General features: G+C 53.6%; 1 protein-coding gene across 1 annotated transcript in view; it reads right to left on the reverse strand.

Annotated features, from left to right (window-relative positions):
* The window catches only part of VGLL4 (vestigial like family member 4), a 114,841-nt gene extending 91,148 nt beyond the window's left edge, over positions 1-23,693 (reverse strand). The window contains exons 1-2 of the mRNA XM_040995209.1: positions 23,632-23,693; positions 11,593-11,669 (exon numbers count right to left, since the gene is read on the reverse strand). Of these exons, the coding sequence (XP_040851143.1) occupies positions 11,593-11,656 (64 nt within the window). The 5' untranslated portion in view covers positions 11,657-11,669; positions 23,632-23,693. The remainder of the gene's footprint in view (positions 1-11,592; positions 11,670-23,631) is intronic.
* Between the last annotated feature and the right edge of the window lie 436 nt (positions 23,694-24,129).

Consider the following 24,129-nt stretch of genomic DNA (forward strand, 5'->3'; position numbering starts at 1 on the left):
GAGTGTAAACAGAGGGCTGACCCACCAGACCAAGGCTTGCACGTGACTGTGTGAGACAGGCTAACCTGATTCTGCAGACTCAGTTACCCGCACAGAGCACTAAGGAAGACGCCAAGAGAAACTGTACATAATCAAGAAAAAAAGAAAGATGGAGAGAGAGAGAGAAGAAAAAAACAGACAAAAATCAACCAAAGAGAGATTTTTCTTTCTTTTTGTTTTTAAAGATTTATTTATTTTTATTGCAAAATCAGATATACAGAGAGGAGGAGAGACAGAGAAGAAGATCTTCCATCCAATGATTCACTCCCCAAGTGACTGCAATGGCTGGTGCTGCACCGATCCAAAGCCAGGAGCCAGGAACTTCTTCTGGGTCTCCTACGTGAGTGCAGGGTCCCAAGGCTTTGGGCCGTCCTCAACTGCTTTCCCAGGCCACAGGCAGGGAACTGGATGGGAAGTGGTGCCACCAGGATTAGAACTGGTGCCCATATGGGATCCCAGCACATCCAAGGCGAAAAATTTAGCCACTAGGCCACTGCACCGGGCCCCAAAGAGGTTTCGAGGCGGAGAAGTGCAACCCTAAAAGTGAAAAATTCACTACAGGGGTTCAAAATGAACCTGAGCAGGAGGAGAAAAAGAAGATCAACAAACTCAAATACAGGTCAACTACAATGATTGTGTCTGAGAAGCAGAGAGAAAATAAAGATTGAGCATACAGGAAATCCAAGGAGCATGTGGGACAGCAGCCCTGTGGGAGGCAGAAGAGGAGGAGAAGCAGCTGACATCTGAACAGCCAGAAACCCTGTAAGCTGAACAAGACGTACATGCGGCTTCCAGGAACCTCAACTTCCGTCGGACGGAATCCAAGAGATCCACTCTGAAGCACGCTGAATCCCAGCAAGAGAACCTTCAGAGCAAGAAGGGGTGACTTGTCACACATGAGGGCCTGCCGGTACAATACTGCAGGAACTCTCATTAGAAAGTGCGGGTGTGAGGCTGTGAGCTGGCTTATAGACCGCAGCCCTGAGGTGACCAAGAACCTGCACCCTTAACCTCACGGGTTCCCCCTCTCCAATGGCATCAAGCCCAACAGAACCCCATGAGCCTCCATGCCAATGAAAAGGCAGCGTAGGTGCCTACAGAACAGGCCTGGCCCAGGCCCCGCTGTGGGCTGCATGCTATCCCAGCTACTCATGGGGTCCCAGGGGGATCCGGGCGCTAACCTGATTCTGCAGACTCAGTTACCCACACAGTAACTCAGATGCGTTGGCTCAGACACTTGTTAAAAGTAGTAACAGGATGTTTTACATACATGCAAAACCCTGGGCAGGGAGAAAAGCCATAAAAATGTAACCCATAAACTCCCTACACACACCCCGTCCAGAGTCCACTTCACCCGTCCCATTCCCTGAAGGTGCAAAACTAATTTGCCTAACATCTGTAAACTTGCTTAGGGATAACAAATTACTTTTAGATGACTTTCTTTAAAAAAAATTATTATGAATTTAAACAGCAAAGTTAACATAGAGAAAGAGTTCTCGCACCTGCTGGTCCACTGCCCACATAGCCACAGGGGCTCTAGGCTGAGCTGGGCCAAAGCTGAGTCTGGAGTGCCACCCGGTGTTCCACGTGGATGGCACAGGCACGTGGGCCGTCTTGCACTGCTTTCCATGGTGCATCAGCAGGCAGTCAGTGAGAAGTGGAGCAGCAGGACTGCAGGTGTTCAGGTAGGTGGGATGCCAGTGTTACAGGTGGCAGTTTTACCCACGGTGCCAAAGCAGGGGCCCCGACATGACTTTCTTAAGCAATTAGGGCAATGTACATTGTTTGGTTAATAATTTTCAACGACAGCAAACACATTACATAAGCCATAACCAATAGAGTTGAAAAACGCTGCTCAACAAACTGTTAACTAGGTAAACGTTGGACTTGATAAGAAGTGCTCTAACTTGATTTATATGTTTCCCTTACGCTTTATTCTCATACCATATAACCATATACGCTTATCTTACATAAAATTACACTTTTCTTTCAAGAGAATCTATTTTATTGCACCTCATTCTTCACTTTTACTTTCTCTTAGTGACACCTCCCATGATGTCCAAAAATCAGACAGCCAGTAACCAGGAGCAGTTCAAGAATCTCACGGGCATGTGCAATGCAAAAAAAAAAACAAAAAAAGTTTTGTAAATCTATTATTTATTCATCTACTTTTTAGTCAGTAAAAAGTACAGAGCATGCACTTCAATACACTCAATATTGTACCTATTGATCACAGATGTTAAAACCAATAATATTGCACACAGGTGACACGACCACAGCTGTGACTGAGACTTCCAAGTGCTCACAGAATATGGAATTAGGGGCAGGCACGGTGAAAGGGTGGGCTGGGCTGGGCTGCTGAAATGCCCACATCCTGTATCAGGGAGCATTTCCACTCCTCCAGTTTCAACCCAGCTTCCTGTTAACGTGGCTCGGAGAAAGCAGATGCTAACCCCTTATACCCACATCTGAACCCCAAATGGGGTTCCAGTTCCTGGCCTCAGCCCAGGCCACCCACAACTGCTGCGGCATTTGGGGGATGAACCAGAAGACTGAAGACCAACTTCCCTGTCTCCCCACCTCTCTTCTTTCTCTCTCAGGAATGGAGGTGGCACAGGGGTTGGGGGGGAGGTGACGGGGGAGGCAAATTCTGTCAAGCTGAACTGCAGAATCACCTGGAGAGTGGAAGATCCAGGAGTGGAAGTGGGCCCAGTGGGCACCTTCCTCTTGAGTTGCCACTCCCACTGGTGAGCATGAAAACCATGACTGGGGCAGGGGTGGCTAGACAGAATGGCACCTGCCAACAGGTATGTGGGTTGGATGGTAGGACTGGTTGCGTTGAACTAGGCTTCAATGCCCATTGACATGTATGAGAGTTGAATGGGATATGGGACAGACTGGACCAGTCCATTGTACATACTGGCAAGCATGGGAACCAGGGTAGGGGGCGGGCCTGGTGGGGGTTATTATGGGTCGCTCCGACTAGAGTGCAGCTCCCACTGGTTTGTGTGAGGACCAAGTGTGTGCTGGGCAGGATCGGGTTGGAATGCAACACCCATCGGTTTGTGTAGAATACACGGCTGGAGACAGAACTGACCCAGCAATTGCAACCACCAGTATGTGCATAAGCTGACTGGGGCGAAAGACTGTGTCAGACCTTGTATTGGCAGGCACACACAAGAATCAGGTCTGGGATCACCTCAGATGAGGTTTCTTTGGGGATCCCACCCACAACTGAACCATTGGACTCAGAACCCCGACCATGGAGAGAATTACAGGTTCTGTGGAATGCAGGTGTCAGAGCTGGGCCTCCTCAGCGGCTTAGAGGGAGCAGTGGACAGCTTATCTAGGTGCACATGGAGGATATGGCAGTACACTGCAGTCTGTAGAGGACGCCTGGCACCATGGCAGAGGGCAGAGGACAGAACAAATCTATCAACTACCCCAACCACTTGTTGGCAGTGAATAACTGGGAGGGCGGAGACTCTAACTAAGATGGACTATGTCAATCAGTGGATTCTGGAGAAATTACATCACACTTGGAGTGGCAGTAATTCGGAACTGTTGAACTATCAAAACCTCATGAGCGGGCCCGGCGTGGTGGCTCAGTGGTTAAGGTCCTCGCCTTGCACGCCTGGGATCCCATATGGGCGCCGGTTCTATCCCGGCAGCCCCGCTTCCCTTCCAGCTCCCTGCCTGTGGCCTGGGAAAGCAGTCGAGGACGGCCCAGGGCTTTGGGACCCTGCACCCGCGTGGGAGACCCGGAAGAGGCTCCTGGCTTCGGATCGGCACAGCATCGGCCGTTGCGCTCACTTGGGGAGTGAATCATCAGATGGAAGATCTTCCTCTCTGTCCCTCCTCTCTGTATATCTGACTTTGCAATAAAAATAAATAAATCTTAACCAAACCCTTAACCAAAGAAAGCTCAGACACTGCACAAAGACACCCTGGGAGTACAAAAGGATCACAAGGCCCTGGGAGAAGTGACGGACTTGCCCACAGCAGCCTGACGGAAGGTGGACCATCCCACAACGTAAGTCCTATAATACACTGACCAAACCCAGCAGGACAGTGAGCAGTGGCCAAGCATCATACAGGGCACCCCATTCACCCCACCACACTCTGGTCAAGTTCTTCCAGAACATTCTAGTAAATACGTACCACATACTCCAGTCCAGGTGACGTTTGCCTGTGCTATGCTGTCAGCCAAGCCTGACTTCCTATCCCATCTGCATCGCCACCGTCTCAAGACCCCCAGCAAAGCACAAGCTCTGTACAACAAACCATGCCCAGTGAACACGCGCGGAATCACCACGGGACGGGACGCGAGGGAGCAGCTCCCTGCTGACCCCGCAGCAGCAGCCTGCCCAGCTCACAGTGCCTCCCCTGCCTTGCTCTTGAGTCAGCTGGGACTTCCCTCGCTCAGAGACAATGCATTCCCACGCTCAGAACTTGTTACTTCCAGACTCATGTTTCAGGAAACAACAACTTGATTTGGCACTGATAAAAGTGTATCATTTTCCCCCAGAATTTGCTCTAATACAATTTTCTTCTCAACCAGTCTGACCCAACAAAACACCTATGACGAGCCTGCTACTGTGCCAGGCGCTGGAGGCGGGGAGAGACAAGGCTACACGCATGAGTCCACCCTCAAAAATTTCTGACCTGGGCTTGGTGACGTGGCCTAGTGGCTAAAGTTCTCGCCTTGGACGCGCTGGTAGGGGCGCCAGTTCTAATCCTGGCAGCTCCACTTCCCCTCCAGCTCCCTGCCTGTGGCCTGGAAAGACAGTCGAGGACGGCCCGAGGCCTTGGGACCCTGCATCCACATGAAGACCTGGAGGAGGTTTCTGACTCCTGGCTTTGGTTCGGTAAAGTACCAGCCGTTGTGGTCACTTGGGAGTGAACCATCGGATGGAAGATCTTCTTCTCTGTCTCTCCTCCTCTCTGTACATCTGACTTTGCAATAAAAATTATAAATAAAAAACAATTTTTTTAAAAAAAAGAAAGAAATTTCTTTCTTTTTTTTTAAGATTTTTTTTTTTTAATTTTTATTGGAAAGGCGGATATACAGAGAGACAGAGAGGAAGATCTTCCATCCGATGATTCATTCCCCAAGTGAGCGCAACGGCCGATGCTATGCCGATCCGAAGCCAGGAGCCTCTTCCAGGTCTCCCACGCGGGTGCAGGGTCCCAAAGCAGTGGTAAGCCATGACTTCCACTTCTCAAGAACCTGAAGTGCAAACAGGCTCCCATGATGCACCACACACACTCAGCAAAGTGGATTATCTGTGGCATTTATCTATAAAATTGCAACTGAAATTCAAAACTGAAAAACTACCAAACTCAAAAGAAAAAACAAACCGTGACACCATCTCTACACACGCTTATCCCACGCTCCAGGAAGGGTCACTGTTACTCCACACGCTCCAGGAAGGGTCACTGTTACTCCACACGCTCCAGGAAGGGTCACTGTTACTCCACACATTCATTCCACACTCTGGAGACTCCGGACTTGTGGAAGAGGGTCCACCACAGAGTTTTCGGTTCAGCCCAGCCAGCCTTTTGGAAGGCAGCAGGTGGTGGCTCAGGGACCGGAGTCCCTGTCATTCACACAGGAGACCAGCACAGGGTTTGGCTCCCGGCTTCAGCATGGCCTCGCCAGAGTCACTGCGGGAGTTCGGGGGACTGAACCAGCAAAAGGAAGATGTGTTGTTTCTTTTTCCCTGCCTTTCAAACAAGATGAAATCAACACTCTGAAAGGGATGTGCTGATGATGCAAATATCACAGCTACATCACTAGTGTCTGCTTCCTTTTGCTTCTAAATAGCACAATCACATTACAACGAAAACTACAAGAAATAGAAGACATCAGCCAGAGAACAGAGCCTGCATTCAAACCATCTCAAGAGCCACTTCTCTGCCAATCTACTTCTAGAAAAAACTGAAAATGTTAAATTTTTAAAAAGAATGAAAAGCACTGGCGCAGTAGCCTAGTGGCTAAGTCCTCGCCTTGCATGCACTGGGATCCCACATGGGTACCAGTTCTAATGCTGGCTGCTCCACCTTCCATCCAGTTTGCCTGGGAAAGCAGTTGAGGAGACCAAAGCCTTGGGACCTGCACCCACGTGGGAGACCTGGAAGAAGCTCTGGGCTCCTGGCTTCGGATCAGCTCAGCTCCAGATTTTGCAGCCACTTGAGGAGTAAACCAGTGGATGTTAGATCTTTCTCTCTCCTTCTCTCTGTAAATCTGTCTTTCCAATAAAAATAAATATTTTTTTTAAATAAAGAAAATCTCTCTCTCTTAATAAGCAGGCCCGGCGCAGTAGCCTAGTCACCTTGCATGTGCCAAGATCCCATTTGGGCGCTGGGTCTAACACTGGCGGCCCTGCTTCCCATCGTGTTTCCTGCTTTTGGCCTGGGAAAACAGTCGACAACAGCTCAAAAGCTGGAGACCCTCCACCCATGTGGGAGACCAGAAAGAAGCTCTTGGCTCCTGGTTTTGGGTCAGTTCAGCTCCAACCACTGAAGCCACTTGGGGAGTGAACCTGTGGACAGAAGATCTTTCTGTCTCCTCTCCTCTCTGTATATCTGACTTTCCAATAAAAATAAATTAATTAAAAAAACTATCCTGTAGGGCCCGGCGCGGTGGCGCAAGTGGTTAAAGGTCCTCGCCTTGCACGCCCGGGATCCCATATGGGCGCCGGTTCTAATCCCTTCCCTTCCAGCTCCCTGCCTGTGGCCTGGGAAAGCAGTCGAGGACGGCCCAAAGCTTTGGGACCCTGCACCCGCGTGGGAGACCCGGAAGAGGCTCCTGGCTTCGGATCGGCATAGTATCGGCCCGTTGCGCTCACTTGGGGAGTGTATCATCGGACGGAAGATCTTCCTCTCTGTCTCTCCTCTCTGTATATCCGCCTTTCCAATAAAAAAAAATAATAAAAAATAAATCTTTAAAAAAAAAAAAAAACTATCGTGTAGGCAAGCCAAGCAAATTTTGTCAAAGACACACGGAAACAGCAACTCTTGTCAGAGGGAGAAAAATTACACGTGAGCCGGGCAGATGGGAAGGGCAGTTCTGCAGAAAAAAGTAGGAGAGCAGACCTCGCCCGGGAAGAAAATGGATCCACTTCATTTACAGGAAGTAAGGAGTCTGATCTAATAAAAAGGCAGCTGCAATGACTCCAGAGCCACTGAGCATGTCACGGTCTGATTTCTCAAACTCGACCTGACTTCTCTGGCCGTGTACACCCGGAGAGATTACTGCTAAAGATCGCCTCCTCCGGGATGCTGATGCTGAGCAGGATTTCATGAGCACAGACCAGGGAAAGGTGGGGCCTCAAAGGGGAGGTGAAGCACACACACACACACATACACACACAGATCTAGGTTAATTTTGCCACCTGAGCCAATGGTGACCTGGGAGACATCTCACTGTCACCCTGCCTGGCATCAGGAGGCCCATGCAGTGGCTCACAGGGACAGTGGGCTGCGGGGGTGGGGGACACCCGCAGAGGCTTTTATACAACACCCCTTCTCCTGGGTCTCACCAGCAGGGACAGACGGCAGCTGATGGGGTCCCCAGAAAAGCAGCGAGGAGGGGCCTCTGCTGGCACACGGCCAGCCCCACACTTGTCCCCAGCCTGGTGCTCTAACACTAGGCCTCCATTCCTTCCCTTCTCTCCCAGATCAGGTAACAGCAGCCCCTGTGCAGGTGTCAGACCTTGGGGGGGGGGGGGGGGCGGACACTGAGGAGCTGGGCTGCAGCGAGTCAGCAACAGCAACACGAGTGGACGGAAGTCTCCAAGGACCGCTGCCCGCAGAGACCCCCAACTGCAAGTCTGGGAGATGGGGGCCTCCAAGGACCACAGCCTGCAGAGACCCCCAGCCACGCGTCGGGGAGGCGGGGGACTCCCGAGGAGGAGGGAGGAGGAGGCTGATCCGCAGGAAGAACTACAGTAAGAAGGGAAGGGGTAGAAGAAAGTTCTTCATTCAAAGCATTCTATTTTGGGTGAACTGGAAATGACTTAAAGGCAAACATAGATTTCAGAAAGACTGAGGAATGGTCATGCCCAAAAATTTAACCCCCAACCCCTAGGATCTACATCCATTAGACTAACTAAGGGAAATCTTATTCCAGCGCTTCTAATGCTAATCTTATCTAAATTTAACTGTAGAAATGGCAGAGACACTGGCGGGCTAGGAGCAGGTGGACACTGCCTCAGGGCTGGCCCTTCCTCATCAGATGCCAGATGTCAACCCTAGGTCTGGGACTTAGGTTACAGCCCTGGCCCATTCCAAAGAATATCAGAGTGAGTCATACTGCCAAGCACCACCCCCTCCTGCTTCGTGTGTCCTGCAGCTCCTCACAGTGAGAGGCGACTAGCAGAGCATGCCCTGTAGGAGAGAAAACTGAGTGCAGGTGGGCCCACTGTGGTAGCCTAGCAGCTAAAGTCCTTGCCTCGCATACATCGGAATTCCATATGAGCGCTAGTTCCAATCCTACGGCCCCAATTCCCATCCCTGCTTGTGGCCTGGGAAAGCAGTCGAGCACGGCCCAAAGCCTTGGGACCCTGCACCCACGTGGGAGACCCAGAAGAAGCTCCGGACTCCTGGCTACAGATCGACTCAGCTCCGGTCATTGAGGCCACTTGGGGCATCAATGGACAGAATATCTTCCTCTCTGTTTCTTTTCCTCTCTGCGTGACTTTCCAAAAAAATTAAAAAATAAATTCAAGCCTTGCACGCACAAGGATCCCATACAGGCACTGGTTCTAATCCCAGCAGCTCCACTTCCCATCCAGCTCCCTGCTTGTGGCCTGGGAAAGCAGTCGAGGATGGCCCAAAGCCTTGGAACCCTGCACCCACGTCGGAGACCCAGAAGAAGCTCCAGGCTCCTGGCTTCCAATTGGCTCTGTCCATTGCGGCCACTTGGAGAGTGAACCAGTGGATCTAAGATCTTCCTCTCTGTCTCGCCTTCTCTCTGTGTATCTGACTTTCCAATAAAATTAAAATAAATCTTTTAAAAAATTAAAAATTGAGGCATACAAACTAAGAAAAAGTCAAATTATAGAATCACAATCTACACAGTGAAATGCTTTCTAAAAGTAGGGGGGAGGGTGTGATTAGGGAAGTGGCATCATACTCAGGCTAAAACCAAACTGAGCTTGGCGGCTGAGGCTCCCCACCCTGCTGCAGCACACCAGCATCTACTGCCAACTGTCACCCGGCTGTAAATAGCTTGCAGATGTGTATTCTGGTCAATTAAGCTGCAAAAGAACTGTAAGCATAAGGACAGTGTGTATTTCCATGCATATCTGTGTATATAGACACACACACACCCTGATGAGGGCACTTAAAATGCTGGTGGGATAAGGGAAGCAGCATGAGTCTATTTTGGTGCAAATCTTTCTTTGCTCTGCTCAAGGACATGGTGTGGCAGACAATACAGTGAAACAGGAGCCCCCTCCCCACCGCCGGTCCCCAGAGCTTCCCAGGGCTACGGCAGGGACATCCGGGGTCATGGCTGGGACTGGGGCTGAGGCCCTGGAACGCCTGGAGACAAGGCCGAGAACAAGGTGACAAGGGTCACCTGGTAAGAACAAGAGGAGCCAGTCCCGGGAAGAGAACTGGCCCTTGCCCATCAAGGAGTCTGAGGTCACTGACCTCTTCCTGGATGCCAGCAGACTAGGTTCAAGGCACCTGCCACCACTGGGGACTGCTGGGGCACTGTGTTGGCCTGAGTGTAAGCTGCTCCGGGGAGGCAGGCAGCCACAGCCAAGCTCCCTGCTGTGCACATACAGAGCGGCTGACAGGGCGAGCAAGATCGCCCTGTCAGCCGAGCAAGATCTGCAAGCCCCAGGCAGCTGCACCAGCTCCTGCCCCAGACACACCACCTCAGACCCGGTCCCCAGGAAGCTGCTGTTGACGGCCACTTCCCAGCCAGCAGCTGCCCTGTCCCCCTCAGCAGCTCTGCCCTAGCCCCCTCTGAGGCCATCTCCAAGATGGACAGCCACCAGAGCCCAGGCTGCGGGAAAGAGACCGCTTTCACAGCATCACTCGCAGGCCGACCGTCTTGGGAAGACCCATGTCACGGGACGCAGGCTCCAACCACGGCTCCAATACAGGGTTTCACACCACAGCATAAAGTGATCTGAGCCTGTTTCTCTAAAAAGGCATTCCTAAGACATAGAAAACATACTCTGAAATAAACAAAAAAAAACCCACATGGATTTAAAAAAAAATGCACCAAGATAAACTTACACTTCTAGTTTCATTTTTTCTACAAGCTTTCCGGGGCCCCTTTCACTCCTGCTGTTGGCTCCACTGGCGACTATTCAGGTATTTCCTGGATTCCCCACTCGCAGACATAATGAAGCCTTCAGACCTCAAGGCACGGCAGACTCCTCTGCAAGACGCTACACTGACGTCGTCGCGCGCAACTTGGCCGTAGGGCCTCCAGCAGCCAAAGCAGAGCAGAGAATCGGGGGGGAAAAACACTATCCCACCCTGAGCTTCCAACTCCTTCTTGGGGGCTGGGGGTGGGGGACACCAAGCTCTCGGGTAGCTGTATTCTCCCAGTAGCCAAGGGCTAAATTAACTCAGAACGCTGAAAAGAAATCCCAATGGTCACCTCCTGCAGGTGCCACTAGAGCAACAACCTTGGACCAGGGTGACAGTAGGCAGTCCCATCAGGACAGCCCCTCCCTAGGGCTGAAAGTCAAAAGCCGACAAGGCCAACGTCTTACCCACCCACATGATCACTGCCAAGTCACCAAACCCAGGCTTGCAAGGAGCAGGCACATGACAGGGGTGTGGCAGCCTCCGCCCAGACAGGTGTCCTCCAAGCTGGCCATCCCCAAAGAAGCAAACCTGGGAGTCGCGGGTCCCCAGGAGCTCAGGAAGCCTACACACTTCAGCCTCAATTTCTGCTGTTACTGAAAAGCGCGCTGGCCATCATTCCCCCAATATGGAGAAGAAAGCAGTGCTGACTCTGAACACTACTCCTAAAGTCCAAAATAATTTACAAAGAGCAGGGAAATCGCAGCGACACACGGCAGGAAAGTCTTCCTGGGGCGGACTGAGCTGACGGCCCCTTGCGCCTCGCACCCCCACACATCAGTGCAGGGGCTCCCTAACACTGACACCTCCACCCCTGCAGCCTCTGTCCCCATCTGCTCTCTCCGAGCTCTACAAACAGAATATTCAAGATCCATTTGCACCACCACACATCCAGCACATTTTTGATGACCATGATGGGATTGGATGATTTTTTTTTTCCCTCCGTCTCTAGTTCTCAGCTGCTCAATTAGTCTGTCAACTGACACCTGTGTGCCTAAGCACCTGGAGACACCTGCAGGGAAAGGCCACCTTAGGCTGACCGTGCGAGCTCCTGAACACCGAGAGAACGGTTAAAACAATCACATGTTCTGGGCTTGGAAGGAAAAGCAAAGATACCGTGCCAGGACCTCCAAGAAAACCCAGCCCAATTCACCACGCCCACCGGGCATCAGGGGCAGAGAGGGCACGCGGGGCGGGGCAGTGAAAGACCTCACTCACGTTTCTCGTCATCAGCATGCACGAGAGAGGCTGCCCGGGACAGCACATCCAGGGGCGTCTCCATTCCTGGTGGGAGCCTAAAGGAAAAAAAAGGAGAGAATTCAGACGGAAGCTCCAAAGGCTCCTTTAGAATTCTGGGAGGTGACGGAATGAATTCCCCATCACACGTAAATCACTCTTCTAAGATGCAAGTGGGACAGAACAGAGATGTCTGGGTTTTGGAGAAAGGGGTTAAATTCCATTGCTTGGGCTGAGCTGAGCCCGGCCAAGTCCAGGAAGCAACTTACAGAGAAGGACTCACACAGAAAGGGGGATCTTGAATATTCATGCCTGTGCTATTTGTGCTTACAAAATGCTTGCTCGTGTGCAGGCACAAGGGGCCCCGGATTGAGACAACAAATAATGAAAGACAGGTTTTGGACCAAAGCCTGCCCTGCCAACACAGCAGTCCAAGCAGCCCGAGGCTTCTGTGGCAGCCGGCTTACTAGTTTTAGCAGTGGTTGCTAAGGTCGGAAATGCTGTGTTCCTAAGCCTCCTCAGCTCAGGAGAGGCCAAGGGCCGACTCGCAGTTGGGAGGGCTGTGCAGGTGCAGCTGAGTTGCAGTTGGAAGGGCTTCCGTGTGACTGTGCAGGTGCAGCTCAGGTTGTCCAATGCCTGTGGAAAGGCTGGGACCCCCACGGCTGAGGTCGCTCGTATCTCTTTTAAAACATCAGTGTTCACAGCATACAATGCTACCACCACCCTCTATATCAATATATCTCGCAACATGATTTTCTTTTAACAAGCCTGGATTTTTACTTTTAACAATGTTTCCTGAAGCTATTAAAAGAAAAAAACAAACAAGGAAAGGTGGAGGAAAATTCTAGGAAACCGAACTGCTCTTGCCCAATGTCTCTCTTCCAGGTTATTTAAACACACCATTTCAGGGAAGCAACTTGTGCAACAACGGAGCGAAACACCTTTTGATTGGATCTCCACAACAAACACTTAGCACCCTCCCGGCATTCAAGGCTCACTGAATACCTGCCATCTACCCGTCAGCTACCAAGGGGCAAACCAGCTACTTGTCCTCCGGGCCCCCACCGAAGCCTCAGTCCCCGATGGTGCAATGGATTCACTGAACATCAACCAGATGCTCGGCAAAATGAGCGACACCCAGATGTTTTCAGGGGACTTTCCTGCATCTTGCATCCTGCATTCCATATGGGCGCCGGTTCTAATCCCGACAGCTCTACTTCCCATCTAGCTCCCTGCTTGTAGCCTGGGAAAGCAGTCGAGCACGGCCCAAGGTCTTGGGACCCTGCACCTATGTGAGAGACCTGAAAGAGGCTCCTAGCTTCAGATTGGCTCAGCTCCAGCTGTAGCTGTCACTCGGGGAGTGAACCATCAGACAGAAGATCTTCTGTCTCTCCTCCTCTCTGTATATCTGACTTTCCAATAAAAATAAATAAATCTTAAGAAAAAAAAAAGGGGGGGGGTCGAGCATTGTGTTGTGGTGCACCAGCGTTGCAAATGGTGCCCCTTAGAGTCCCGGTTGCTCCACCTGAGACCCAGCCTGGGAAAGCAACACAAGATGGCTCCAAGTCCTTGGGCCCCTGCACGAACAATGAGATACTCCAAGAAAGCTCCTGGCTCCAGACTGGACCAGCTCCAAAGACTGTGGCCATTTAGGCAATGCACCCACAGATGGAAGACCTCTTTCTCTGTGTCTAAGTCTGTCTTTCAACAAAACACATTTTTTAAAAGAGCCTCAAAGGAGAGAAGGAAATAGATCCCCAATGCTGACGCAGCAGAAACGAGATGTCCAAATTCATCTGGCTACAAAATCTAAACACCTCCAGGTCCGTACAGGGCCAAGGGGTGTGGGGAGAACAACATAAATAAATCCCCAAGCGACTGGCATTCAAACTAGGTGGATAAGAGATTAGGCATCTAAGGTTCGCCACAATCTTCTCACGAAATCAGCCCATTCACAATCATCCAGAGATTCCGCTCAGCCAAAGGTCCAGGAGAGGTGGAGGCGACACAGCAGGCCCACTTTGGCTGCATGGCCAGGTTCCCGAGGCCCAGGTCTGTGCACCAAGGTAACCCACGGCCAAAGCCACAAGACGGAAATAAGGGACTGAAAGCCACAAGGCTGCTGTGTGATAGAGGCCTCCCAAACATCTGTTTGTATTTGAGGAGTGAGGAGTGAGTGAGCGTGAGCGTGTGTGTGTGTGTGTGTGTGTGTGTGTGTGTGTGTGTGTGTAAAACTCACTTCAAAGGCCTCCTTCCCCGTTTGCCTCCCCAGGGCAGTCAGTCACTTCCTGATCTCCCTTCCTCACCCAGGCCACACTGTTAGTCCTGAGGCCCTGATCTTATCCTGGGACAGCTCTGGGAGGTCAGGGGCTGAGAGGATCAGTTGAGCCAGGTAACCTGGTGAGGAAGTGGAGAATCTGGAGAGGGTGGACTCCGGAAGGAGCTGCGGCTGGTCAACAGGTGTGCAATGCACTGGTCACCAGCTGGGGTTGGGCCGGGGACACTTCGGGTCTCTGCTCAGTGATGTACACAGGCGGATCTAGGAGGAGTCTGCAGCAAACAGGTGTGCGATAAGGACAGTAAGGGCTGGTACAGTAAGACAGGTGGGAGACAAAGGCCAGGGCCCAGGTACTATCTTAGCCACTGAAGAACTAAGTAAACAAAGGTGCAAGATAACAGCAATTTAAAAAAAAAGCATCCTTGTAGCTGTGTACAACAGGCAGAGGCCAATTACCCCAAAGAGCACACCGAGGATGGGGGGCAGGAGAGGGGGAGGGGAGCTTTAGGGCTCTGGTCTCCTGGTGGTTCTGTTGCCTTGAGGGACGGACCAGCATCACCGCGGGACAACAGGGTGAACTCCGGACAACAAGCCTGCGTTTGAGCCGGGAGTGCAGCTACGCCTCCTCTGCACACGTGAGCATCCTCGTGTGTAAAATGGAGGCATCAATGTCACCGCAATTAGCGGGTGAGTGGACTCTGAGATACTTCGGGAAAAAAAAAAAATTGTCAGGGCAGGCATGGAGCCTAGAGGTTAAGGCGCTAGTTTGATACCCAGCCCCCACCCGACTCCTGCTTCCTGTCAAAGCAGCCCCAGCAGCTTAGATGAGGATAGCTCAAGTCACGGGGTTCCTGGCACCCACATGCGGGATGAGGACTGAATTTCCAGCTCTCGGCTTCAGCCCGGCCCAGTCCCGGCCAGGATAGGCAACTTAGGAAGTTGGCCAGCAAACAGAAATGTTGTCCCCCACTCCCTGGATCCCCTCACTCTTCCTCGCCTCTCTCGACCTCTCACAAAAAACTACAAATGGTGGTTACAGTAAAGAAAACAGACATGACACTGACCACTGCATAGACAGTGCTCTGGGGAGACCTCGCTGGCAAGATAATCAGAAACTGGGAGCCAGGTTGTGGGATAACAGCCACAGAGGGGCAGCAAGGGTCAGACCGGGCACTGCCCATGATGCATATAAAATCCGTGGCAGGGCGGGGAAATGGGTCAGGGCAGGACAGGGCATGCCTGGGCACAGGGGGCCAAGATGCAGAGAGCTCGTCCCAAGCCAGCCCGGGAGATCTTAGAACGGTCTGCAGGACCTGAAGCAGGGCAGACGAGCTGCCCAGCCTGTCTCAGGCTCCCTGAGTCATCGCTGACCCTCTGCCTTGCCGGGATCTAAATAACAGATCTGAACAGATCCCACCAGCTCTGGGACGGTGTCTGCATTGGAACAGAGCAAAAACCCCAACTGGACAAAGCTGCCGGCTGACACACACACCTCAAGTCAGAAGGCTATGGCCCTGGAAGATGGAAGCATGCTACGAGGGGGTCCCGCTGCCCCTGGGCTCCCCGGGCTCTGCTTCCCACGTCTGTCGTGAGATGTGAATGTAAGTCACGGAGAACCCAGCACGTGTCTTTCTTGCACTCGTGGTTTCTTCTCCAGGCGATGGGCATCAATCTCCTTTGCCAGGCGGCATCAACTTCAGGTTTGAGAATCACAGTTATCAACTCTAAAGCTGCTCCCTCCATCGAGGAGCCTTGGGGCTCAGGACAAGCTGGGCAGTAAATCTGAAAATCTCAGGCCAGTTTCCCACAAAGGACTGTCACCCCTCTTCAGGCAAAAATAAATAAATAAATAAAGGTAACAGAATGACTTCCAGGTAAACACGATTTACCTTCCTAATTCCTGCTCATCCTGCCCCAGCCCAAATTCTGTCCTCCCCAACAGAACCCTACCATGAGGGACTCAAGTCTGTCTCAGCTCCTCCAGGATGGAGCTGGGCTACAGCATGGGGAGGGTCACAGCCCTCTTGACCATCACCAAGTCGGAGGCACCCAGGGGAAGCCACCTGCTCCGCATGCTCCCACCTTACGCACCAGAAGCAATCACACACTCCTACTCAACAGGGGCAGCGCCGCGGGTGATCCGGCGAGTGTCCGTCTCAGCCTGGGCAACAGGTGCGACACCTAGCCGGAATGCTCCTCCCCCAGCACCGTGAACTGCAGACCATCAGCTCCCTGCGACACTGCCATTAATGTCCGACTCTCAGATCACCCCCCCTTGGCTCTCACTAAAGACCCCTCTCATTGGTGCAATCCTTTCTTTCTCACACTTTATAGTCCGTTAGATCAGTACAACCTGGGGTCAGCACTGGGGTGCAGCAGGTCAGGCTGTGCCACTCGTGACAGCAACATCCCACAGGAGAGTACTGGTGTGTCCCCGGCTGATCCGCTCTTTACTCAGCTCCCTGCAAAGGCACCTGGGAAGGCAGCAGAGGATGGCGTAAGTGCTACACCCCTGGTGACCCACATGGGAGACTCCAATGGAAATGCAGGCTCTTGGCTTCTCCACTTGGCCCAGACCCGGCGGAAGCAGCCATCTGAGGAGTGAACCAACACGTGGAAAGTCATCTTTTCTCTGTTGCTCCCATTGCACTCCTGATGTTGTTGTTTTTAATGTAGATTTATTTCTTTTTATTGGAAAAGCAGATTTATACAAACAGGAGAAACAGAGAAAAAGATTTTTTGTCCACTGGTTCATTCCCCAAGTGGTCACAATGGCTGGAGCTGACCTGGTCCAAAGCCAGGAGCTTCTTTCAGGTCTCCCACACGGGTGCAGGATCCCAAGGCTTTGGCCCGTCCTCTGCTTTCCCAGGCCATGAGCAGGGGGTTGGATGGGAAGTGGAGCAGCCAGGACACAAACCAGTGTTCATTTGGGATTCTGGCATGTGCAAGGCAGGGATTTGGCCATTGAGCCATCGTGCCACACCTGTCATTTTACTTTTTAAATAAAATTAAATAAACAAAAAAAGTCAGACATCAGAACAGAAAATTTCTACCACAGCCCCACTTCCACACCTCCATTCCCTCAATGATCGACACTAGGAGTCAAAGATGGATCCCTCTTTGGATCCCTGCGTCCGCAGAACAACGCCCTCGAGTTAACAGTCCCCAAGAACAGCCAAGAGGAGGAATAACCACTTAGGCACGCTCCAGAAAGCCTGCTGTGGACTGCCAGGGGCGGCCTGGCCTGGCCCAGTGACATCTGCAAACCTTCACCTGGGGGCCTGTACTGAGACAAGGTGGGACAAGCACCGGGCAACACCTGCCTGGCGTGCAGGAAGCACCTGTCGGAGTGACTCCACTTCTGACCCAGCTCCCTGCCCTGTGTGTGAGAAGGCTGCGCCCCTGCCACCCACATTAGGGAACAGAATGGAGCTCTTGGCTCGTGGCTTAGGGCTCCCAGCTTCAGCCTGACCCAGTCCTGGCTGTTGCGGCCATCTGGGGAGTGAGTCAGCAGAAGGAAGAGCCATCTGTCACTCTCAAATAAATGAATGAGGCTTTCATCTTGGTGCGTGTGCCTCTCAGCCTTCCCTGGTAAGTTCTGTTCCTAAGTAAAAGCCAGTCCTGCTCCGAACACTCCCCACGCTCAGGCTCCCAGGGACAGGCCTAAGCAGAAGGACTAGGCATGCCCAAGTGTCAATCACTGCCCCGTGAGGCCCCCGTGGGAAGGACTTGACCAGCTTCTGCTGACCCCGAATTCTCCCTTCTGCGTGTAGTCACTCCTGCAAAGTCACTGCAATGACACGTGGAATGTGAGGCTGTTCCACACCTATACCCAGGGAACTACTATACACACACCCACAGCTTCCTTCCTTGACTGCATCCTGAACAACCCACGACAACAGCCTCTGCTGCCGCCAGTGCTCCCACTACTCTAGCAAAGGAGAGTGATCAGGCTGATGACCAGAGGCCAAAGTATGGGCCCTTCCCCAGGGCTCGCAACCCTGCCCTGCAACCACAGCAGGAGGCGGCAGGTCCTTGTGTCCTGCGGCCACCAACCTCTGAGCCTCAGAAGCATGGCGCCTTTGAGCTGAGGAACAGGTACCCATAGGTGCATGCCTGCACCTCCACGGCCTCACAGCCTGGGGAGACCTCAGTCGCCTCAGCCTGAGTAAAGACAGGCACCCCACCACCTAGCCAGATGAATATTCGCCTCAAGCACTGGAGGTGTTAGAGATGCTGAGGCAGCCTGGGCTCTTGGGGCCTCCTCAGACCCGTGGGAAGACGGTCACCAGGGCTTCCCTGGCAACGGGAGCTGGCAGACGGTGTCACCACTCCGTGCTTCCAATCCTGAGCTGCAGCAATGCAGTGCGGTAGCTGGCCAGGTGTACACATGGCCTGTACCAACGCTGACCAGGTCAGCCAAGGGTCACCTACAGAGCCTAGGACCTTCGCACAAGGCTGCCAGCGTGGGTACAGCTGCACGCCGCTGCCTGAGGCTCAGTGGCCTCACCAGTGCCCTCGGAAGTGGAGTGTGTGGGGGTTGCAGATGGTGTAGGGGTGGAGAGATTCTCTACTTTTCAAAAAGACTACCAATTCCCATCACGCTTCAACATGGTGGTCAGCCCAGGTAAAAATGGATGATGCAGGTGAGCTGGGGTAGGGTGGGCAGTTCAGGTCCTCCCTGGGTCACTCACAAGCCACACTACAGTGCCTGGTTTGAGTCCTGACCCCGGTCCCAGTCCAGCCTCCCGTGAATGCAGACCTCAGGAGGGGGCGGAGGAGTCCCTGCTACCCGCGTGGGAGAGCAGGCCCGAGTCTCTGTCTCCTGGCTTGGGGTGGTCCAGCCCCAAACGCTGCAAGCACTTAGGGAGCAAACCGGCCTTTCACATGAATAGAATCAGCAAAGCCTGTGAACCAGAGCACGCTCTGCTCACTCACATTTAGGCTACTCTGACTATCTCGCTTTGCAGGCCTCAGCCCTCCACAGCACTGCATACGGGAAAGGGAAGCTCCTTAGGGCAGGCAGTCTAGACACACTTCTCCCACGTATTTTGTGTGGACTCTCAGAGTTAGGACTCTTACAAGTATGGAGGTGCTACGTTCTCTCGGGCACCTGCTACTCCTGGGAATAACACCCCTGGACGTGCATCCACAGCACCCCAGGTCGAACTGCATCGTTGTCAAAGCAGCCTGTTAAATCCTTGAGTCCCCTAACCCATGCCATTACCAGGATCAGTAGGCACGGTTGGTTCTCATCACCCAAGCTGGCTCTACTTCACCCAGCCCCTGTGAGTACTGAGTTAGTGGATGTTGGCAGGGTTGGTTCTTGTCACCCAAGCTGGCTCTACTCCACCCAGCCCCTATGGGTACTGAGTTAGTGGATGTTGGCAGGGTTGGTGCTTGTCACCCAAGCTGGCTCTACTCCACCCGGCCCCCGTGAATATTGAGTTAGTGGATGTCGAATCGCCATCAGAAGGGAGTCCCAGAGCCACCCCCAGCTGCTGGTCATGTCTTGCCATGCATCAACACCCCACCTTACCCAAGGTATGTTTCTGTTTAAAGACTCCTTATTCAAATCTGTAGTTGACTCACCAACTCTGAACTCACGGTCGGTGACACCACAGTCAGTTGTATCCAACACAGGAATTTTCTCCATAGGGTGCACAGAAGCCTCCTTGGTTAAGGAACACCACAGCAGGGGCAAGGGGCGAGGGACGGGGGCATGAAATCAACACTTATCACACCAGAAACAGAAGAAAGGTGGCAGAGCAGGGGTGTGCCCTTGGTCTGGGGCATTGAGACCACCATGCCCCACATCAGAACCCCACACTGCATACCTGCCTTCAGCTCCCGACTCCAGCCTCCCACCAGTGCAGACTCTGGGGTCCTGCGACCCGCACGGGAGACCAGGAGAGGCCACTGCGGGCACTGCGGGGGTGCACACATGGATGAGAATTCATTCCTTCTCTCTCTGCCTCTCAAGCAGCAGTTGGGTGTTGCCCGGTTTGGTCCCAGCTGGGAACGTGTGCATTCAAAGGATCGCCCTGCACGGGTTCACTGACATCTGACACTGCTTTGGGGAACATAAACATGTCTGAGCAAGCAGGCAAATCCATCAGCATGGAACTGGGCGTAAGCAGGACCCGCTGCCTCTGGCCATCACACGCGAGTCAGGAGACAAAGCACATTCCGCAAGGTGCTTCCTCCCTTGCGGAGCAGCCAGCATCCCAGGCAGAGAAGGAGTCCGCTGGTTTCTGCACTCCTGCCCTTCATCTCCACCATGGCAGCCCAGACCACCCAGCTCTCAAGGGTTTTGTCTTGCTGGTTTTTGCTCTAACGTAGATAAGTCCTAATCAGCTACGGAGAGATGAGCTTTGCTCTCTTGAAGCCTCTGCTAAACCCCCAAATGCAACTTGAGACAGGCTTCGTGGCAGAACTGCAGGGTGGGAGCCAGAGCTGTGCAGCATGTCAGGCTGCCACCTCTGACACTGCTCTCCCCTATCGGCGGTTCAAGGCCCAGCCATTCCACTTCCAATCCAGCTCCTTGCTAATGACCTGGAAAGCACAGTGCAGATACGGTGAGTGAGAAACCAGGATGAAATTCAGCGATTTCTGGCTTCAACCTGGCACGGTGCTTACTGGCAGAGCGTGTAGGAAGCGAACCAGCCAGAAAAAGCACTCTCTCTGTCTAGGTCTCTTTCAGTAACTCTTTCAAAATAGATAAATACATAGAATCACAGACAAGCCAAGGGGGGTGAGTATCTGTCCAGGCAGTTAAGACCAGGCCCGGTTGCCTGCTAAGTTCAAAAACTCCAGCTCCTCTTCTCCTGCTTGTGTGTGCCCTCCTGGCAGCAGGTACAGTGTGGTTCCCAGCTCCACTCTGGCCCCGGGCATTTGGAGAGTGAAGGAGCAGATAAAATGAACAGATAAACAAAAAAATTTGATGTGCTGCATGTAACCTATCTTGCAGAAATTTCCTAACCTAAGGAAAAAACTGTCCCTCCAGCAGGTCCTCACAGTCGTAGCATCTCACACGAGCAACCAAAAGTAGACCGCCTGAAAAGTCTATCAAGGCCGCCACACAGCAGCACCATCGCAGTGACACTAAGATTTCCCATGTATTTTAATTTACCTCCTGTACATACAATTTCTAGAGTCTCATATACACAGTTGCAAAATAGCTTTTATTGTTGATATTCCGCTATTTCATCAAGAAATAAAAAACTGCACTACCAGAGGTGGCATGGACTAGCAAGCTAAGTCAGCAACACCAACATTCCACAAAGGAGAATCAGTTCAAGCCCCAGCTGCTCCCTCTGGAATCCAGGTCCCTGCAGTGGAAGACAGCCAAGGAGCTGAGGCCGCTGCCACCCACGTGGGCGACCCAGATGGACTTCCTGGCTCCTGAGTATGGCTGCTGCAAGTAATTTGGAGGAGTAAATCGGCAGTTCCTTTTCTTAAAAAGCTCCATTTTCCTTGAAAGTCAGAGCTAGGGGCGGGCGCTGTGCCGTGTCAGGTGAAGCTGTCGCCTGTAGTGACAGCACCCGTATGCCGGCTCTGGCGAGAGTCCCAGCTTCGTCACTTCCAATCCAGTTCCCTACTGACGCACGTACAGCAAAGCAGCAGGGGATGGTCTAAGTGCTTGCGCCCCTGAACCCACAGGGGAGACCTGCCAGCTCCTTGGCTTTGGACAGGACCAGCTCCAGCGGTCACAGCTGTTTGGGAAGTGAACCAGCAGATAGAAGATCTCTTTCCATAACTCTGCCTTTCAAATAAGTAAATAAATCTTTAAAAAAAAAAAAAGGAAAGGAAGACCAGGTGCTTGGTCCCCTGTACCCACACTGGAGACCAGGAGGGAACTCTTGGGTCCTGCTTTGATCTGGAACAAAGCAGTGGATGGAAAATTTCTCTAATTCTGCCTTTCAACTAAGAAAGTTAAGATTTATTTTATTTTTATTAGAAAGGCAGATATACAGAGAGAAGGAGAGACAGAGAAGATCTCCTGTCCGATGATTCACTCCCCAAGTGGCCACAACGGCCAGAGCTGTGCTGATCCAAAGCCAGGAGCCAGGAGCTTCCTCTAGGTCTCCCACACGGGTGCAGGGTCCCAACGCTTTGAGCCGTCCTCGACTGCTTCCCCAGGCCACAAGCAGGGAGCTGGATGGGAAGTCGGGCTGCCAGGATGAGAACTGGTGCCCATATGGGATCCCGGTGCGTTCAAGGTGAGGACTTTAGCTGCTAGGCCACCGCATTGGGCCCATCCTATTTATTTCTTCAAAAGCAGGGGGGGTGGTGCACTCCAATTATGCTAGCTCCCAAGATGCCGGGCACACACTCAGCCATGGGCCAGCACCAATGAGACACACAGTAACATCTTCATGGGGATTTGTTATCACAGCAAGACTGGCTCTATTAGACGTGCAGGAGACCTTTTCCCAGGAGAAAGCTTGAGTTTCACAGTTAGGCTGGCAGGCCAGCATTCATCACAAGGTGAGCCAGTTCATCCCTGGGAAGAAGGCAGGAGGCTGAGCTTCGGGAGCTGCTTCCAGCCTCCAAAGACTTGGGTACCAAGAACACCACGACACCCTTTCCAGTGATTCCTATAGCCGCATGATGGGGACAAGCAGGTACCACAACGCCGCGTCAGTGGAAAACCGCAGGAGAGGGCTCGCTCTGTAGAGAGCAGACCTAGTGGCCGGCACAGAGAGCTCACCTCGCCATAAACACCACTAAGCCGGCTGTTTCTCCTACAAAATTCACAGTTCTGGAATGCGGTCAGCAGCTATTTATAGCAAAATTATCTGCTTAATTGTATGGTGTTTTGGTCAACATGAAAATCAGCTCGCATTCCTTCGCAAATGCAAGGCCTGCAGCCCCTAAGTGTAAACACACACACACACACACACACACACACACACACACACGCCCCTGGGACTTAGATTTCGCCAAAGGCTCAGCAACAACCAGGGTGATGTATCCAGTGTGCGCCGTGCAGGACCAACTCCCCAGACCAAGCCCACAGCTCTCGACCCGTTATTTGTAGGGACCGGACAGGGAGCTTTCCCGAGATGACCTAGCTAACACCCGCCACCAGCTCAGCCCTGACGCCGCCCACCACCCCGGGGCGCACGCAGCCACACGCAGGCTGCAGGGCTGCAAGCGACAAGTCCTGAGCCCGCACGCATCGCAGGACGTGAGAACAGCCGAAGTTTGCTGGGCCCAGGGGGCGCGCGTCCCCACCGGCCGTTCCCGGGAGGCGAGCGCAGGTCTCCAGGTTGGCAATAGGGGCAGTAAAGCATCTCCAAAGTGCACACACACCGGGAGGCGGCAATTCCGAGGGGGCGGGAGGTGGGGGTTTCATTGCCGAGGGAAGGGAGCAGCGGGAGCCAAGACCACAGCCAAAGCTCACTGAAGCCAGGAGCCCCGCAACTCCGGTCGTCTGGGAACCAACTGCGAGAAAGGGGAACCCGCACCCGTCGTGGGTACAGCACACTGGGCGGAGGCGCTGGGCGGCTAGGTCTCGGGGAGGGCGCTCCCCTGCCAGACGTGGACAGGAGTCAAGCGCACGCCGGGCCTCGGTGGCTCTCGTCTCCCGCCCTAGGCCGCCCCCAGCGCGCCAGACGCGGCTCCCTGGGCTGGGCCTCCGCCTCCCCGCGCGCGGCAGGTCGCCCCGCGAGGACCAGCCGCCGCCGCCTCCCTCCAGCGGGCGCTCCAGTCCCACTCCCGGCCAAGCAAGCACTCACCACCGGGCGACTCTGGGCGCGCCCGCCTCGGGCCGGCGGGGCCCCGCGGAAAGCCGGGGTCCGGGACCGACGGGCGCGCTCGAAGACGCGCGGGAACACTCGGGGGCGCGCTCCCGCACCGTGGCCTCCACTCCCCTTTCCCAACGCACGCACGCGCAGACGCGGGCCGCGCGCCAGGGCCGACTTCGCGGCGGACGCGAGCGCGGGAGCGCGAGGAATCCCTGGAATGAGGCGCCGCCCGCCCTCGCCCGGCTCCAGCAGCCCGGCAGGCCACGCCCCGGCCACGCCCCGCCCGCCGAGCAGGTGGGGGCCGAGCTCAGGTGAGGCCGACGAGGGCGGGGCCTGGCCCCGCGGGAGCCCCTCGCGCCCCGCGCCCCGCGCCCCGCGCCCCGCGCCCCGCGCCCCGCGCCCCGCGCCCCGCGCCCCGCGCCCCGCGCCCCGCGCCCCGCGCCCCGCGCCCCGCGCCCCGCCGCCTCTCCGGGGGTCGTCAGCGGGGCA

The sequence above is a fragment of the Ochotona curzoniae genome, unplaced genomic scaffold (genome assembly GCF_017591425.1).
Source record: "Ochotona curzoniae isolate NIBS_2020 unplaced genomic scaffold, NIBS_Ocur_1.0 contig_908, whole genome shotgun sequence".
In the NCBI taxonomy this organism is placed as follows: Eukaryota; Metazoa; Chordata; class Mammalia; order Lagomorpha; family Ochotonidae; genus Ochotona; species Ochotona curzoniae.